Consider the following 16,896-nt stretch of genomic DNA (forward strand, 5'->3'; position numbering starts at 1 on the left):
GTGGACATGGCACCTCGTGCAGCGACCACTCTGCTCGCCCCATGATTCCACACCGGTCATCGTCTATGTCTTTAGCTTAACCAACGAGATCAACGCCTCTCTGTTTGGTCTTCCACAGCTCTCAACTTTTGAAATTGAAATGGCACAACAGCCGCACCTATCGTCAGGTGCCTTTACATGTGATGGGAAAGAAACAGAAACAGCCGCAGCGTAGCAGCTAGTTCTGCTTATACACTGCATTTGATAGGAAAGAGGTCTGGGCAAGGACATACCTAGTCCTGAGCCAAAATCTGGCCCTACCTTCATCTTCAACAGGACAAGGTAAACAGTGAACAAAGCAACAAGTGCAGTGGCTGCCAAGTGATGTATCCTAGAAAACAAATATGCTAGTGACAATGAGACGATTTGCATGTTTTATCTTGGAGAAATAACAACAATGCTATATCTGTGACCTTTTCCTCATTACCAGCAATGCAAGGTATTTGATGAATTGTCTACCGCTATACCTAGAGTCCTAGAGATATGGTGCTGCTGGTGCACTGCCCACACATTGAAAAGTTGACAAATTGAATGGATACAGTTTTATCAATACTGATGGTAGGAAGCAATGAATAGTTTCCTTGAAACAAAATTTCTGGATAGAAATGATCCAGCTCAAATAATGTTACAACAATCTTGGGGTGTTAAAATCCATATGATCTGCACTTGGTCTTCCGAAAGGCGCACTGAAGCCATAAGTATCAAAAGCATCATTGCTGTCAGGGCCAGCTCCTCCCTCCAGCATTCCGAAACCTGCCATTGGAGTGGAAGCCCACGGTGCCGGCATCATGGTTTCAGAACCGACGACAGTCACCACGTTCTGTGACGTGTTTGCGCCAGGTCGCCTGTTTGTGGAACTGCTAGATCCTATCGTGGGTACCGACTGCTGATTCTTCTGTGGGGACTTGGGACGCAGGCTCTCGATTTCTGGAGTTGTCACCACGAGATGAGGAGCATCAGGAGGGGGGTTACGACCACCACCTCCCTGCCATACTTTTCCATCTCTGTCCGCGAAGTTCTTGATGTATGCCTACAAGGATGCAAGTTCTTAGCAGCAATTCATGGAGTAAATGTTCTTCAAACTCAAGACTTCATCTGTGTTCGGACCATACCTCTTTATTAAAGTTTGATGTAGACAAACCTTTACCAAGGGTAAGCCAACCCGGACGAATGTTATGGTCCTCGCCAAAGAGTTCAAGACGCCTCCTTCCAAGAGCAAAATGCTCAATGATCCTATACATGTCTTCAGGCTTTTTCGTTGAACCTGTATAATACATGAATATTACCAAGCTAGTGACGGTTTACCAATTTGCATGCCATCAATAATAAAATTGAAGTGAGTCAGCAATAAAAAGTGACAAGTATCAGATGACTGTATATAACAGTAACAGATAAGTTGAAGAACATATACATAAGATTGGATTCTTTCTGTGAACTCTCTAAGGGGGACCATGCTATAAAAAGGACAAGAAAAGGCAGCAAAGACGAGTTCTGCAAAAGTAATTATAACGGTTACATTGTTTTTTCACATTTATTTTCTCCCCCACCAATCTCCTTTGAGACAAAATGGATAAAAAGTAAGATGAACTACACGAACAAGATCAATTAGGGACAGAAGTCCACGTGCCCTCTGTATTATGGAGGAAAAAATTGCAAAAGTTACAGGGTCATCAAAAGTCATTCTAGATGTTTGCAGATAAATGGTATCAGGTAACCTGACTAGATGTTGGCAGGTCGAAAACTTGGTACCTATGCAGAATGACATTGAAAGGCAATTCACATCATAAACAAAACAAAATAGAAAATTCTGACATGAAAAAAGAGCATGCAAAATATGACAGGTGAAGAGAGTATTATTCACAAGGTACTAGAGGGCCATCTGATGAAAGATTGCGGCAAGGGCAATGCTACCACTTATTAGTTGGCAATTGGTAGTTAGGAAAGGGTGAACATGAAGCAATGAAGAATGCTACTGTGTATTATAAACGTTTATTAAGAATCAAATACCATCAGTAGGTTCCTCAGCTATTATTATGTCGGTGTCAATGTTTGCATGGATGATATGCCCGTCAGTGCTGCGCCGTACAGTTCCTTTTATGCCCATTAAGCAATGCTCCTGAATAAGGGGAAAACATATGCTTAAGAAGAAAGCCAGCTACAAGTGAGTTTATGAAGCCATTGAACATAGAGAATAGCTAACCTTTGAACGCTGGAACAGAGTATTAGAATCATGGCGCAGACCTGGTGTTGCATTTTTCTTGTTGGTTTTTACCCAACATACATCCTCACACCTACGGAATCCCCACTGCAGGAACAAATATCTCAGCACTATGCATCTCAATACTATTATTCACTAATTAAGCTAGAGTTTTCTTGGACTATTTTTTTTAAAAGTAACCTAATCAGACACCCCTTCATCTTTATTATGTAAATAGGGCACAATTCCAACAGAAATTGCAGTGTTGTGCACAGACAAGAACTGGCTACAGTAGAATATGGAGTACAACACATTGTGAACAGCAGTGCAGCATGTTTCAGAGTGATGAAATCATTAATGTAATATTATTTGAATAGCAATTCGATAGAACACCCCTTAGTATTTATGAAATAAATAGGCCCTTTTGTGAACGAAGCATGGGGTTTGGGTCAAAACAAGTAGCAGCTACAATAAATGAGATGAGTAAAGCACATATTGGGGAAAATGGAAAGAATGATTCAGAGCAGATTATAGGAGTCTGGATCTGGTCTTCTAGAAGTTGAAATCAATGCTAATGTCCCCAAAGAACAGGTCAACTGTGATAAATAAATAAATAACACTTCAAAAAACATATGAAGAACTTCTGTCTCATTATTTGTACCCTAGGCAGAATTGTTTTAGAGAAATCTAGTAATTAGTAAAACATATACAAGTTACAGAAACAGCAATTTTGAAGATACCAAGTTATACAAAGAGCCAACTATATCCCACCTTCTTCAAACATTGTCTGCCCTGTTCAAGACCAACACCATCACCAACCCAAAGGAAGATAAATGAAGGCGTATCAGCTATGGCCTGTTGAATCAAATAACTGACTATCACATAACATCTCCACAAGAAAAGGACAAGCACCCAAAGAAGAAGAAAGGCTGTAATATTCACTAAAAATAAAATTATGCAGTAATTCAAGATAGAGAATGACCTCGATTTTCAAATTCATAATCTCCTCAGCAGTCCAATACTCAATGTGATCTGTGATACCTGGAGCACGATGAACATATTCCTCCCACGGAGGATCCACAAGGATAACATCAAACTTTGTGCCCAAAAAATCTGGGGAAAGCACATGCTCCTTGAGGTCACACTTGTAGTACATTGGTGCCGAAGCTGAGTTAGAAACTATTTCATCTTTCCTCTGTATGAGTTCTCTTAGCTTAGGATAATCCTCCACTACACTTGTAAGCTCTAGTTCCCTAATGAAATTCTGAGGTCGCAAGCCAGTGTCAACAAAGTTCTGTGAATAATCATTCTGTTCACCCCTTGAAGGAGCTTTTCGAGCAGGTCCGCTATTCCTCTGTGGTGTCCAGCCTCCAGGAGGTTTATCATGCAGCATTTCATGACTTGGTGTAGCCACTGGGTTGAAACCTGGTACTGGAGCATCTGTTGGACCTCCCCTTCCCGTGTTTGTTTGATCTAATTGAATATTATGGTTTGGGCCAGCTCCCACACTAGGAGAGAACCCAGGTCCAGCTGCTAGAGGAGGCATGAGAAGATTGGGTGGAACAGCAAGCATATTCACATCCATACCCCTTGCTCCAGCCCAAACAAGAGGCCCTTGAAAAGGCGGCATGAAAATACCAGGTCCAAGAGGGCTTGGAGAATGGGACATGTTTGGGCCCATTGGTTGCATTGGGCCTGGTGGCAGACCAAGAGGTCCAAATGGAGGAGGTGGCATCATGGGCACCGGCCCTCCCATTCTCTGAGGGTCCCTTCCATTTGGCCTCCCTCTTACACCTCTATAAAGTTTACTGCCTTTTGATCCTTGCTGATCAATTGGAGAAGCCAAACTGCTGCTACCACTTTGACCAGCTACTGGTGTATCGGACGTCATTGGCCCCTTCAATCCTGCTCTCGCAGTTGGGGAATCAACAGAACCTTTACCAGTATTCTGATTCCTATTTTGAGCATCATCATAGTATCTCTCTTTCGAATCTTCTTCACTTCTATAATTCCTTTTGTCCTCTTCAGCAGGATCATTTGTTCCAGCTGTTAAATCCTGATGTGCAGCCATGCTTGTTCTTCTCCCAGAAACAGAGCCCTCCCTTCCAAAATCAAGATTCCTGTTAGGCCTTATTTCTATAGAATCAGAATTATCATATCGATTTCCATATGAAGAAGGGCCTTTGCTGCTCTCATATCTGCCCCTAGAATCTTTGCTGTATGCAGACCGGCCCTGGAAACTTCCACCATCTAACCTTTCAGGCCCATGACTCCATTCTGTAGTAGTGCCATAGTCATTTGTGCCTTTAGAATCTTCCCTTTGATGATTTCTCATGTACTCTCTAGATTCTTCAGATTCTTTGTTGCGCTCCCTCCCTCTGTGTGATATATAATCATCTCTAGGTTTCTCTTTCACGTTCATACTTTGTTCCCTGGCATTTCCACCATCATCCAAATATGGCAACTTACCTTTCGTTCCTAAATTGTCATTACTTCCATATGTATACTCAGCTTGGTGCCTTAGCTTCTCATCTTTCTCTTCCCGTTTGGCAGTCCTATGTTTATCATCTCTTTCACCGGATCCATCCCTGTAGTCTTGAGCCTCTCGTGCACTTTTGTGATTATTCTGACCAGAAGATGGCCTACCACTAGCTTGATCAGAACTTGCTTCATCAGCTCTTTCACTGGTGTAAGCGTCATCCAGTCCCCTCTTATAATGTTTCTCCTCTAGGTCTCGGTGCCATTGCTTCTCCCTACTCCCATCTATTCCCTCTGAGTGCCGTACATCCTTCTCCTCGTGTCTCCCATGATTGTATGGACCCTCAGCCTTGCTTCCACCTTCACTATGAGAAACATCGTGGCCAGAGGTTCTGGAGCCAGATCTTCTTGATGAGTCCGAATCATTCTCATCTTCTCTTCTTCTCCTACTGCTGTCCCCACCTCTATCCTTGTAGACATCAGATGATATCTCACTTTTCTCTTCAGGGCTTCGCCTTGGAACCTTGGACACCCGTGAATCCTTTCTTACATTGTAGTCTTCCTCATCGTCGCTGTAGGCCTGTCCTGAGCCTGAAACAGACTTCCTTCTAGGCTCGTACCTATTGGTAGAAGATCCCCGCCTAGCATCATCTGGATCCTCAACTCTATCTGCACAGCCATGCTTTCTCACCTTGCTTGACTGGCTCTTTCTGCCGTCAGCATCCTCTCGCTCATCGTCTTCCTTCCAACTGCCCATGGCATCAATGCTGTCCTCGACATCTCTCTTGCAACTCCTGCTAGATTCGGACCCCTCCATTGCAGAGTTCTTGTACTGTATATAGGCTTCCAGACTCAAAACTTATCTGAATTTGTCCATTTCGGCCCAATTAGACAAAATGAGCATCTCCCACCACAGAAGGAAACCTGAGATTTCACCTGAACAAATTAAAACTTTGCTATGTTGCATAAAGGCGTCGCCCAACGGCATAAGTAATCAGGTAGTTGTTAAGGAACACAAATAAAATTATAATCACCACTTGCCCACTGCTTTGAGCATCAGCAGCAGACAACCATATCAAAATTGAAGTGATAAAGGAGAGCGAACTGCTAGTTTTTGCTAGTTCTGAGCAAGATTAAAGCAAAGGCCACGCTTCACCAATCTAAATTCGAGTAGACTGAGGGGAGGTGCCGCCGTACCTCCAAAGCGCTGCAGCTGAGGCGGCCGCGACCTGCGGCCCACAGCCAAGGTGAAGCCGCTGCTCCAGTTAAATCAGGGGCCCGGGCACGCTGCCCTCGGGCGCTCGAGGCGACCAGTGGAGTCCTGCAGCCTGCTGCCGCTCGCGAGCGGTGAAATGGCCCGACCCGCCGAGGGGGTGTGTTGGCAGGGGTAAGAAAGGAGGCACGGGGAGGAGGGGCGTCGTAGCATGGCGCGTGCGCGGCGCCGATGGGGAGCGACGCTGGCTGGCACAAGGGTTGGGAGCGCGCCGTGCCGTGCGGGCGGCGGGCGGCGGCGCGGTGCGATCGCGTCCGGTCGGCAGCTTCGCGAGCGAGGCCGCCGACCGAGGGAGAACGACGCCTTGGAAGTTAGTTGGGATCTGGGCCGAAACCGTCACTGGCTGGGTTGGGCCTCGATGCTGTGTGCCGTTAGGAGGCTTATGGGGTTTGGTAGCCTGTGGGCTTGTGTGGGCTTGGTGCTTGCTTGTGGATCGATAGATTTGCATCGTGCTTCGCAAACGAAGGAAGGGTGAAAAAACTTACTCCCTCCGTTCCAAATTGTGCGTCATTCCAAGTTTCAAATTGTACGTTATTTCAAGAATTTTAAAAAATCAAAGTATATCAAGTTTAACTAATTTTATATAATAATATAATAATATTTATGATGTCAACTAAGTATCATTAGATTTCTTTATCAATTATATTTTCATATTATATCAATTTGATGTTATAAATCTTTATATTTTTCTCTATAATTTTAGTCAAATTTAAGATACTTTGACTCTTCAAGATTCTTGAAATGACTTACAATTTGGAACGGAGGGAGTATCTGCAAATTGAGTATGGTATGAGTAGTATGACTAAAGAAATGAAGTGGGCTAGTGTGAACAGAATCTTGCAAAAAGAAAATTTAGCAGCAATCCTCACAACCATCAATGCTAATCAAACAACTTGTCAAATTGCTAGTAAAACAACTGTTGGTTGGTTAAACATGCAAGCAATCAATACCCGTCATGCCCACATCAACAGCCAATGGAGGAAGCTACAACCATAGTTTATTCCCTGAAACGAAACCTTTACGAGACAAACGAGACAATGTAAGAGCTACTGCAAATTCAACAGGTTGACTGAAGAAACAGCATAGGATAACATACAGGGTACACTTATTTACATGACATCCGGAGTTTTTTTTAGTTTTTCAGTTTTTTTGTTTAATTGCAATTTCTGCAATGAACATTGTATTGATTTGTTGGGAGCGCAGCTTCCAACTTAGACTAAGGATCGGGATTGCCGAGTATAGCTTCGTCCCCAGAGTCATCTTCCTCCTCACTAAGCTCCTCGTCACTGGACTTGTCTTCTGGGGTTATGCCAGCATCCTCTGGTTTGGCATACTTCTCACAGTATTCTGCAGAAACATGGGAGGGCAAGTTAGCACTGTAGTGTCAATGGGGCAGTAGTGACAGGCATAAGGCTAGTTGGCCAATAATGAACAAAGTAGTGCTCCAACATATGTCATACGAAATGCGATAAAGATAGAATATGCTTGTTGGCAGCATGATGCCACCAGACATAAAGAAACCCTGGCTGATATAGCACCAAACAACCATGTCACTAGAAGTCTCTGTCAGCATGCATACCAACAATTTGAGATAAGATCTAACATCAGGAATATAGAAATAAATTGTCCACTAACCCAGTAGTTGTCCAGCAGATAGGTAGTGCAAGCATTAACTTATTCAAGCAAGTGACTAATTTCAAGATCAGTATTTATCTTAGCAGGTGAACTTAACTCATTATAGTGTCATGGAACTGATAGAACTGGCAGCCATAGGAATAAATCATGTGCCATAGGTTTGTCGTCAGTTAGAGAACATAGCCTTGGTTTCACAGTTTCAAATGTATTAGATCATCCAACCAACCAGACAGACTTCATTAACTGGTTTAGGCAAGTAATCAGAGTGCGCGTTCATTTATTTATCTGATCCCAAACCCCATCAAATAAAAAACAAAAAAAAAAAAACTTTCTCCTCAAACATGCAGGAGGGCTGCGTATCATTTCATTCAGAGAAAAGGTTTGATTTTCTATCTTCTGTATAACCACATACAAGGTTTTACCAGGTCTCTTCTGCAACAAATGATAAGTTAACTTGCGAGTCTGAAGATGAGGAGGGTTTGTTGCCATCTTGATTAAAGCCCCAAACCATCAAGAGAAATGAGCAATATTGTGTCTTCATTCTCTAGCGACACAGTATTATGTCCAACTCGTCTTGCTAGAAATCATCTTCTTTTGCATTCAGATCAATAGATCTAGCTCTTAACATTAGAATCATCTAGCCCACCCTTACACACAAATTTGCAGGACTACGCCCCCCCCCCCCCCCCCCCCCCCCCTTCAGTACCTGAAACCACCACATGCGTGACAGGACAAGTCCACTGCTCTAGCTCAGGTACATGAAAAGAGAGCAGTATAGGAGGAAGCGTGCAACACAAGAGGAGGAAGAACCCACTGCAGCAAGCAACATCTATGGTGGAGTGGTAGGACTGCACAGGAGTTCCATGAGCTCACTGGCTCCAATGGTCCCTACTAGTGTCCTGTGATGCCTCTTACTCTTTTTGTTCAAACAACATCAATGCCAGAAGAAGAATTGAAAGGTACATTGGAGATAGGGTACAACAAGACTTGAGATCAAAGTAATTTGACTAGGATTTAGTAGAATTGGACAATTGGTAGCAGAGAAGTAATATGATGATAGACGTTGGTGATGTGCATTATATCAAGGGACATATTTTTAGTAGCAAGTTTGAAGTTCAAGCACCAATTCCTCAGACAATGCAATACATGCCCTCTTATGTTTTCTGTTCAAGACAAGTAACTGTTTGTGCTCCTATCTTTTCTCAAACTTGATAATTGTTATTAGAATGTCCTCTTAGCAATATGACTCGTGGCGTTAAGTTTTGGACGGCTTAGTAGACAATTAGTTCGGGTGCAACTACTATTCATTGTTTTTGTTGCAGTGTAACTGGAACATGTTAGGTTTGAGAGAAGAGTTAACTAACGCATGCATGCATTACGGGAAAACGATCAGAACTTTTCATGTTGATTTGTTGCATATACGGGCCAGGTTGCAAGAGAACATCCTAGTGTGGGTTTACACTCCATAAGTAAATATTTCAAGGTTGCAATGCATATTGCAAAAAAGCTGAGTTTGTAGTAGAACATAACAGACAGACAGACCTGGTGATGATTTTTCAATCAAACATAATCTTAGAACTATAGACTATGTACCAAAAACAATCAGGGATTTTGCTGAATCACATTACCTTTCACTTTCTGTTCATAAGCAGGACGGTCACGCATCATCAATGCTGCAGCCTCCCCATTTAATGGATCAGAAGGATTGGGATAGAGTAGAAGCTGTGGAAGAAATACTTCAAAAACATTTACTAAATCTGCAAAAGGGGAATGTGAAGAAAAGAGGAAGTTCAGGTTATAGTTGCTACAATAGGAAGTGCTCATAATGACACTGGAATGGAAGGGACTATCTAACCAAACATTGGGCTCCATGTCTGGTTTATGACATCCAAACAGACAGAACCAGACCTGCATTTTTAAAGCAAACAAGAGCAGGTCAGGAAATGCTAGTCCCACGAGCTTCAATTGCAATGAAGAAGGTGGTTCAAGATCAAAGTACTCACATTTCATCAACATTCGGGTGATAAATCTTGTTGATGAAGCCGATGGATGGGGATTTGTAAGGATATGCATCAGGTAATTCTACCCTAACCTTCCAGACGCCGCCTTGATAGATACCTACCAAATTGGGCACAAATTCATTAGGCAACGCAGCTTCTCAAATCAGAATAGCCTACTAAAAATTCACTGTAACAAGAGGATGCTTCAGGTCAACTGAACAACTGAGCAATCAACCCAGCATAAAGCTAAATCAGTAGTTGCCCAAGTGATCAACAGGGGAAATTCACGGTTTTACTTCATATTCGCTTCCTCTAACTAAATCTAGATCAGGAACTGGGACGCGGATCACCAGCCCAAGAGGCAGGAAGTCAGGTAGGAGAGGAAGCGGGTTGCAAAAGAGGGCTCGTACTTTCTGTCGGCCCCTTGAATTCGACGAAGAATTCCTGCATCCCGTCGTTCACCATCTCCACCTTGTAGTCGCTCATCATCCTGCAACGCCAACCCAAGAGCGCCCCCAAGAAAGGCCAGATCAAAAACACAAACAAACAGAACCCATCAAGGTGAAATTGAAAGACGAATTAGAGCTCCAAGATCCTCACAGCTTCATGAGGTCCATCTCGCGGCGCTTGCTTGGTGACGACATCTCGGAAAGCGGAGGTGAACAAGAAGCGCCCCCCTCTCCTCGCCCTCTGGAGTCCGGAGACGCGGCTCCTGCCTTCGGGATAAGAGGGAGAAAGGGATTGCGCAGCCCTGTACGGTGCGTCCGCGTCGCCGTGCGCCCCTCCCCCCACAGCACGAGATTTATTTTATTGTTGCGGCCGCCGGGCCGAGACCGGGAGGGCCGTGGGAGGGCGAGCGGGCGGGACAAGGAGATGCGGGGAGGAAAGGGACAAAGCGAAGCAAGAGAGAGGGAAACAGGAGATGATGGGAGAGGAGGATTAGGGACGCAAGCGCAATCAATCACGCAAATGGCTTCCGGGTGACGCAGAGCACGTCGACTAATCTCGATCCTCTCCCTAATCACGCCTTCTTCCCCGTGATCCAACCGCGTCTTCTTTTTCTCTTTTACTAGTATTATCTGGCCCCTTATTTTTCTTTTTGCTCTAGAATTGTGCTCTGCCTGCGTGAGGAGGAGGAGGAGGAGGAGGGTTTGTTAATGGAGGCGGCGAGATCTGGCTGGCGCCGGTTATGATTTGCCTCTGCTCTCTTCTCGTGGTTTCTGTGTGGGGCTCGGACTCGGGCCGGCCGAAACCGCCGCCTGCTTTGCTTCGGCGGCCGGTGACTGACAGAGGCGTGTGCTGGCAACTTTTCCCGGGCCCCGACGCGAGCGCGTGGCACCCCAGCAATGGACGGACGCCTCTCGTCAAGGTGCTCGGCGGTTATTAGCACAAAGCACGTGCATCGCCAACGGATAATGTGCCAAATATACAGCGGAATGAAATTGTACTTGCATCTACTGGGAATGCGTAAGACTTGCAGGAACTTTTTTTTTCGAATAGACTTGCAGGAATTTTTGGGAATAAGTCAGTTCATGTACATAGCAGGAGAAAAGAAAAGTGCCGGTGTTCCTCACAAATTGCAAATTGCTATGCTTGTTTCTGGTCGAGGTGGTGGCAATGCCTCTTGAATGGTTTTACCAAACAATTATTTAGCTCTTTCGCAAAAAAGAAAAAAATGTTATTTAGCTTTTGCGGTGCCGACACCAACTGGCCCACTCGCCAACACTACTATCTACCCATACTCCTTGATTGTTTTTTGACCTTTCTCCTGAGATACAAAATTTCGAGTGCAACATTCGTTTAATTTCTTCCAACCGAAACTTTCGAGAGCCACCAATTAGAAAAATGCAGAGAATCAAAACAAGATCCAACATTTAATTAGAGCTTTACCAATTACCACTTTTATTTAACTAACTTTGTATACATCTACTATCATTCAAGCGTTTGAGAGTGTTTTTCAAACGCCATGGTATGAACTTGGCTTGCTAAGGTTATGAAAGCAGAGTTATTGAGGTGGAGCCTCGCCATGACCTTAGATGAGGCTTCGCACGTAGCATGCTTGCTTGAACGACGGAGGTGGACGCAGCTGTGGTGTAGCAAGACGGCGGGACGCCATTAGACATGGGAGAGACAAAGGATGACCAATAGGCACGAAAAGAGTGGGAGCAGGAGGAGATATACTGGTACAATTGGTTTGGGCGTCGCCAAGAATGGGAGGAGGTTGGTAGGAGGCAAGGGAGTATCTCGCAGTCGCGTGTGGAGGGAATTGCATTGGATCGGAACAAAGTTGAAGAAAAAAATATATATAATATTCTATTTTCTCGGATTCATATCGGAACGGTAAGATTGATTGGCTAAGAGATGAAAAAATTAAGATACTTAATTATAGCATCACCTAACTTTTTATCAAGATAATTAAACGACCAACTTGTTATTATAGGATCCCAGGAAGTCTTTTTCTTGACATAAACATGCTCACCGTCGGAAGCACCGGTTTAAGTTACTGCATATGTAGCCTCCCTAAACACTAATTCCACTCGGTGTATGGATAAGAAACCATAAGATCAGTGTGGCATACATGGAAATTAATGGGTAGTCCTTTATCTAACAACATGGAAATTAATGGCACTTCGATCTCAATCTGCCTGGAGCAGTGAGGTGGTAGTATGCCCGTCTACAATTTTTTTTTGTTTGAACATGTGTGGAAGGAAAAGAAAATGCATCTTCAGTGATGTCTAAACATGGAACCCTTATGGTCTGTCGACAAACTATTTGCCGCTAATATAAAGAAATCTATTTATTGCAATAACAATTACATCTACCGCTTCACCTAATAAACTTGCGAGTAGAGGAGTCATGGATCGTTACCACTAGACGCGCGACACAGCGGAATAAGAGTTGGAGCAGCCGGTCCAACGTAGATGCACATCGGTGTAAAGGAAGTAGTCGATCGGATCGTCTCGTCCTCGCCTCAGCAGCCGCCTCGCGCCGGTGTAGCCGATCAGCACAGCAGCAGCGCCTCCACGAAGTCCACATGTATGGGGAAGGAACGCCGTGCGACGATGTGCTAGCACCGCGCGCGCGGCAGGGGTCTCAGACTTAGGCCGAGAGGAAGCGACGGCTAGGGTTGCGGCATGGTGGGATGGTGCGCCCCTAGCCCCACCCCTCATATTTATAGAGAACACTAATGGGCTTCCAAGCTGAAGGTCCATCTGTTACCCTAATCCCTCATGGATCAATGATCCCGTGGGCATTTAGTCTGAATTGTTATGATTGCCTCTTGGGCACATCACCAACAATCTCCACTTGCACTCAAGACAATCATATAGGCAAACTTTTCCAATATTTAAAACCCCTTAAGTGTGTGACCCGTTAGGTTCATATGCAAACGGCCGTGAATGGAAACCGTTTCTGAACCACAAGTCAGCAGCGGTACCTAGTAGGACATATTGACTCCCAAATGTACATAAAGATCGTATCGGCTGAACCTAGGTATATTTACTCACATACTAATCCTTTTGCCTCACGATACTAGTCAAGCTCAAGGCAAGATGTGTGCCACCCTTGTGATAACTCGACCATTCACACGATCAAATAGTGAATTCAATTCATGACTAACCTTTAGTCATCGTAATTAACTCTTTAATCATATTAGCATGGCCATGCACTTCCCAATTCAACAATCTCGAGGGGCTAGAGATATCTTTCTTGTTATTTAGGAGGGACAAATTCCATCTTGATCCGCTCACATCGCATTCCATCTTTCATGATACACCCGAAGACTACTTTTATGACTACCCAGATACGGAGTAGCGTTTGGAAGTCCCAAAGTGCATCACTACACATAATGAGAAACAATGGTGATCTCAGGTCTAAGGATCTAGCAGGTGTACCACTCGAGACCAACTAATGGCACATACAAAATAACAATCCCAGCAGTGTCTCGGGGTGGGTCAATCCAACACCATGTTCACTAACATGTGTTCACATTATTAACCTGATATCTCCATATCTATGATCCGTGAAACGTGATCATCAATTAATACATGTGCCAGTCTGTGTCATTATTGTCCCACATAATAATATAGACTAGGGATCATTTAGAATAACATCATAATCAACAAAGAGTTCCACGAACCAAGTCACATACTTGTCAATCAATGTAAATGATAGTTACTCAAGGAACGAATAACACTTTATTCAATAGTACATAAATATACTCATAACACAAGTCTCCCACACACACTAGGATCACTTATGTAAGTATCTAATACCCATAGATCTGATGTGCGCCTCATGCTTTGGTTGTAGAAGAGGCTTCATCAACGGATCAGCAACATTCAAATCACTGTGCACCTTGCAAATCCTCACATCACCTCGATCAATGATCTCCTGGATGAGGTGATAGCGCCGCAGTATATGTTTGGACTTTTGGTGTGATCTAGGCTCCTTTGCCTGTGCAATGGCTCCACAATTATCACAATAGAGATCCACTGGACCGGACGCACTAGGGACAACACCCAACTAGAAACAAATTTTCTGATCCAAACAACTTCCTTCACAGCTTCAGAAGCTGCAATATACTCATACTCTATAGTGAAATCTGCTATCGTCTCTTGCTTGGAACTTTTCCAGCTCACTGCCCCTCCATTGAGGCAGAACACAAAATCGTACTGCGATTTGGAATCATTCTTATCTGTTTGGAAGCTAGCATCGGTGTAACCTTTTACAATAAGCTCTTTTTCACCTCCAAACACTAGGAACACATCTTTAGTTCTTCTGAAGTACTTAAGGATGCTCTTCACAGCTGTCCAATGAGCATCATCATAATCTGATTAATACCAGACACTTAGAGCATAGGAGATATCTGGGTGCATGCATAGCATGGCATACATGATGGATCCAATAGCCGAAGCATAAGGAATCGCTCTCATCCTCTCTTGCTCATCAGGTATCGACGGACACTGATCCTTGCTAAGTGTAATGCCATGTGACATTGGCAAGAAACCTTTCTTAGAATCTTGCATATTGAACCGATTCAATATCTTGTTAATGTACGTGTGTTGGCTTAATCCAATTAGCCTTTTCGATCTATCCCTATAGATCTTTATGTCCAAAATATATGCCGCCCCTCCTAATTCTTTCATTGAGAAACTCTTTCTTAATAAAGACAACTGCGCTCCCACTGACCTTCTTGTAAATACAAGGCTCTTCTACATTTTTGATGAAACCAAACCTTTTGACCACTTCATCAAAACAAAGATTCTAATTCCGAGATGCTTGCTTCAATCCATAAATGGACTTTTGAAGTTTGCATATCTTTCCAACATTTTTAGGATTGACAAAACCCTCAGGCTGTGTCATGTACACATCCTCACATAGGTTTCCATTAAGGAAAGCCGTTTTGACATCCATTTGCCATATCTCATAATCAAAATATACAACAATTGTTAGGAGAATCCGAACAGACTTTAGCATTGCAATGGGTGAAAACGTTTCATCATAGTCAACACCTTGAATTTGCTTGAAACCTTTCACCACCAATCGCACCTTATAGATGTGAACATTTCCATCCATGTCTGTCTTTTTCTTAAAAACTCATTTGCAATCGATAGGTCTCACACCGTCGATCGGATCAACCAAGTTCCAAACTTGATCGTCATGCATGGATTCTACCTCGGATTCCATGGCTCCAAGCCATTTCTCAGAGTCAGGTCCCATTATTGCTTCTATGTAGGTCATGGGCTCATCATTGTCCAACAATAATATGTCACGCTGCTCCATTGTTAGGAGTGTCAACTTTTGAGTTGCGCGATATGCCCTTGTAGACCTTCATGGGGCTGGTGCTTCAACAACAAGTTCAGGTTGCACAACATCTTGTATATCCTGTGTAGGTTCAGTGGATGTTGAAATATTTTCAGGTGCTTCTTTAATTTCTTCAAGTTGCACCTTGCTCCCACTAACTCCTTTTGAGAGAAACTCTTTCTCCAAGAAGATATCACTACGAGCGATAAACACTTTGCCTTCCGATCTATTATAAAAAATAATATCCTTTAGTTTCCCTCGATACCCTACAAAGAAGCATTTGTCTGACTTTGGAGTAAGTTTGTCTGACATCAAACGTTTGACATAAGCCTCACATTGAAAAAAAATTTAGGATGCTTCCTGATCCACATCTCATATGGTGTCTTCTCAATGGACTTAGTTGGAACCCTTTTCCATGTAAACGCAGCAGTTTCTAGAGCAGAACCCCAAAAAGATAATGGAAGATCAGTCTGGCTTATCATCGACCTAACCATGTCTAACAAGGTTCGGTTCCTCCGCTCGGAGACCCCATTTCATTGAGGCGTTCCAGGCGGAGTCAACTGTGAAGCAATTGCACATTATTTTAGATGATCACCGAATTCATGGCTCAAATATTCACCTTCACGATCAGATCGCAAAAATTTAATTGTCTTGCCTAGTTGATGTTGTACTTCATTCTAAAAATCTTTGAATTTTTCAAATGATTCAGACTTGTGCCTCATTAGATAGATATACTCATATCTATAAAAGTCATTAGTGAAAGTGATAAAGTACTAAAAACCACTTCTGGCTATAGAACTCATTGGTCCACATATATCAGTATGTACAAGTCCCAACAAGTCACTTGCCCTCTCACTTTGACCAGTGAAAGGAGCTTTAGTCATCTTCCCAAGCAAAAAGACTCGCACGTGTCAAGTGATTCAAAATCAAATGAGCTCAACAAACCATCTTTATGGAGTTTTTCAATACGTTTCTCATTTATATGGCCTAAGCAACAATACCAAATAAAAGTAGGATTCAAATCACTCGGTTGAGCCCTTTTTTATTAATGTTACAGATAGATTTATCGTCAAGATCAAGAACATATAATCCATTCACCAATGGATAATGAGCATAGAAAATATCATTATAATATATTGAACAACGTTTGTTCTTTATTACAATCTCATAACCATCAACTTCTTCCAAACATGAAGAAGAGAGCATGTTCTTACTCAAAGAAGGAATGCAATAACAATTATTCAATTCCAAAACTAATCCTGAGGGTAGTGACAAGTGGTAAGTGCCGACGGCTATGACCGCAACCTTTGCTCCATTGCCGACACGAATATCCAACTCGCCTCTCACTAACCTTCTAGTCTTACTTAGTTCCTGCAACGATTTGCAAGTGTGAATCATCGATCCAGTATCAAATATCCAAGATTCAATAGAAGATGTAGCAATATTAATTTCTATAACATTTATATCTA

General features: G+C 43.2%; 2 protein-coding genes across 2 annotated transcripts; both read right to left on the reverse strand.

Annotated features, from left to right (window-relative positions):
• Positions 1-550: 550 nt before the first annotated feature.
• On the reverse strand, positions 551-6,275 carry LOC117838123 (uncharacterized). Its single transcript, XM_034718023.2, has 7 exons — positions 5,912-6,275; positions 3,219-5,638; positions 3,008-3,091; positions 2,240-2,344; positions 2,047-2,155; positions 1,152-1,303; positions 551-1,069 (listed from the first exon to the last, which is right to left on the reverse strand). The coding sequence occupies exons 2-7, from the start codon at positions 5,529-5,531 to the stop codon at positions 665-667; spliced, it is 3,168 nt and encodes a 1,055-aa protein (XP_034573914.1). The 5' UTR covers positions 5,532-5,638; positions 5,912-6,275; the 3' UTR covers positions 551-664.
• A 759-nt stretch (positions 6,276-7,034) lies between these two features.
• On the reverse strand, positions 7,035-10,507 carry LOC117839599 (ubiquitin-conjugating enzyme E2-23 kDa). The gene is made up of 6 exons (XM_034719980.2): positions 10,223-10,507; positions 10,033-10,112; positions 9,626-9,740; positions 9,478-9,530; positions 9,251-9,379; positions 7,035-7,334 (listed from the first exon to the last, which is right to left on the reverse strand). Exons 1-6 carry the CDS (start codon positions 10,264-10,266, stop codon positions 7,204-7,206), a joined length of 552 nt encoding a protein of 183 aa, XP_034575871.1. The 5' UTR covers positions 10,267-10,507; the 3' UTR covers positions 7,035-7,203.
• Positions 10,508-16,896: the final 6,389 nt, after the last annotated feature.

This window comes from Setaria viridis, chromosome 9 (assembly GCF_005286985.2).
Source record: "Setaria viridis chromosome 9, Setaria_viridis_v4.0, whole genome shotgun sequence".
Classification (NCBI taxonomy): Eukaryota; Viridiplantae; Streptophyta; class Magnoliopsida; order Poales; family Poaceae; genus Setaria; species Setaria viridis.

What these genes read in the sequence shown, in the direction of transcription:
- LOC117838123 (XM_034718023.2), bottom strand. Translation starts at nt 5,531, where the DNA reads ATGGAGGGGTCCGAATCTAGCAGGAGTTGCAAGAGAGATGTCGAGGAC. An exon ending in TTATGAATTTGAAAATCGAG is followed by an intron (nt 3,092 to 3,218) that starts GTCATTCTCTAT and finishes TTGATTCAACAG; the next exon opens with GCCATAGCTGATACGCCTTC. An exon ending in CTCTGTTCCAGCGTTCAAAG is followed by an intron (nt 2,156 to 2,239) that starts GTTAGCTATTCT and finishes CCCCTTATTCAG; the next exon opens with GAGCATTGCTTAATGGGCAT.
- LOC117839599 (XM_034719980.2), bottom strand. Translation starts at nt 10,266, where the DNA reads ATGTCGTCACCAAGCAAGCGCCGCGAGATGGACCTCATGAAGCT. An exon ending in GAGATGGACCTCATGAAGCT is followed by an intron (nt 10,113 to 10,222) that starts GTGAGGATCTTG and finishes TTGGCGTTGCAG; the next exon opens with GATGATGAGCGACTACAAGG. An exon ending in GACATGGAGCCCAATGTTTG is followed by an intron (nt 9,380 to 9,477) that starts GTTAGATAGTCC and finishes CCCCTTTTGCAG; the next exon opens with ATTTAGTAAATGTTTTTGAA.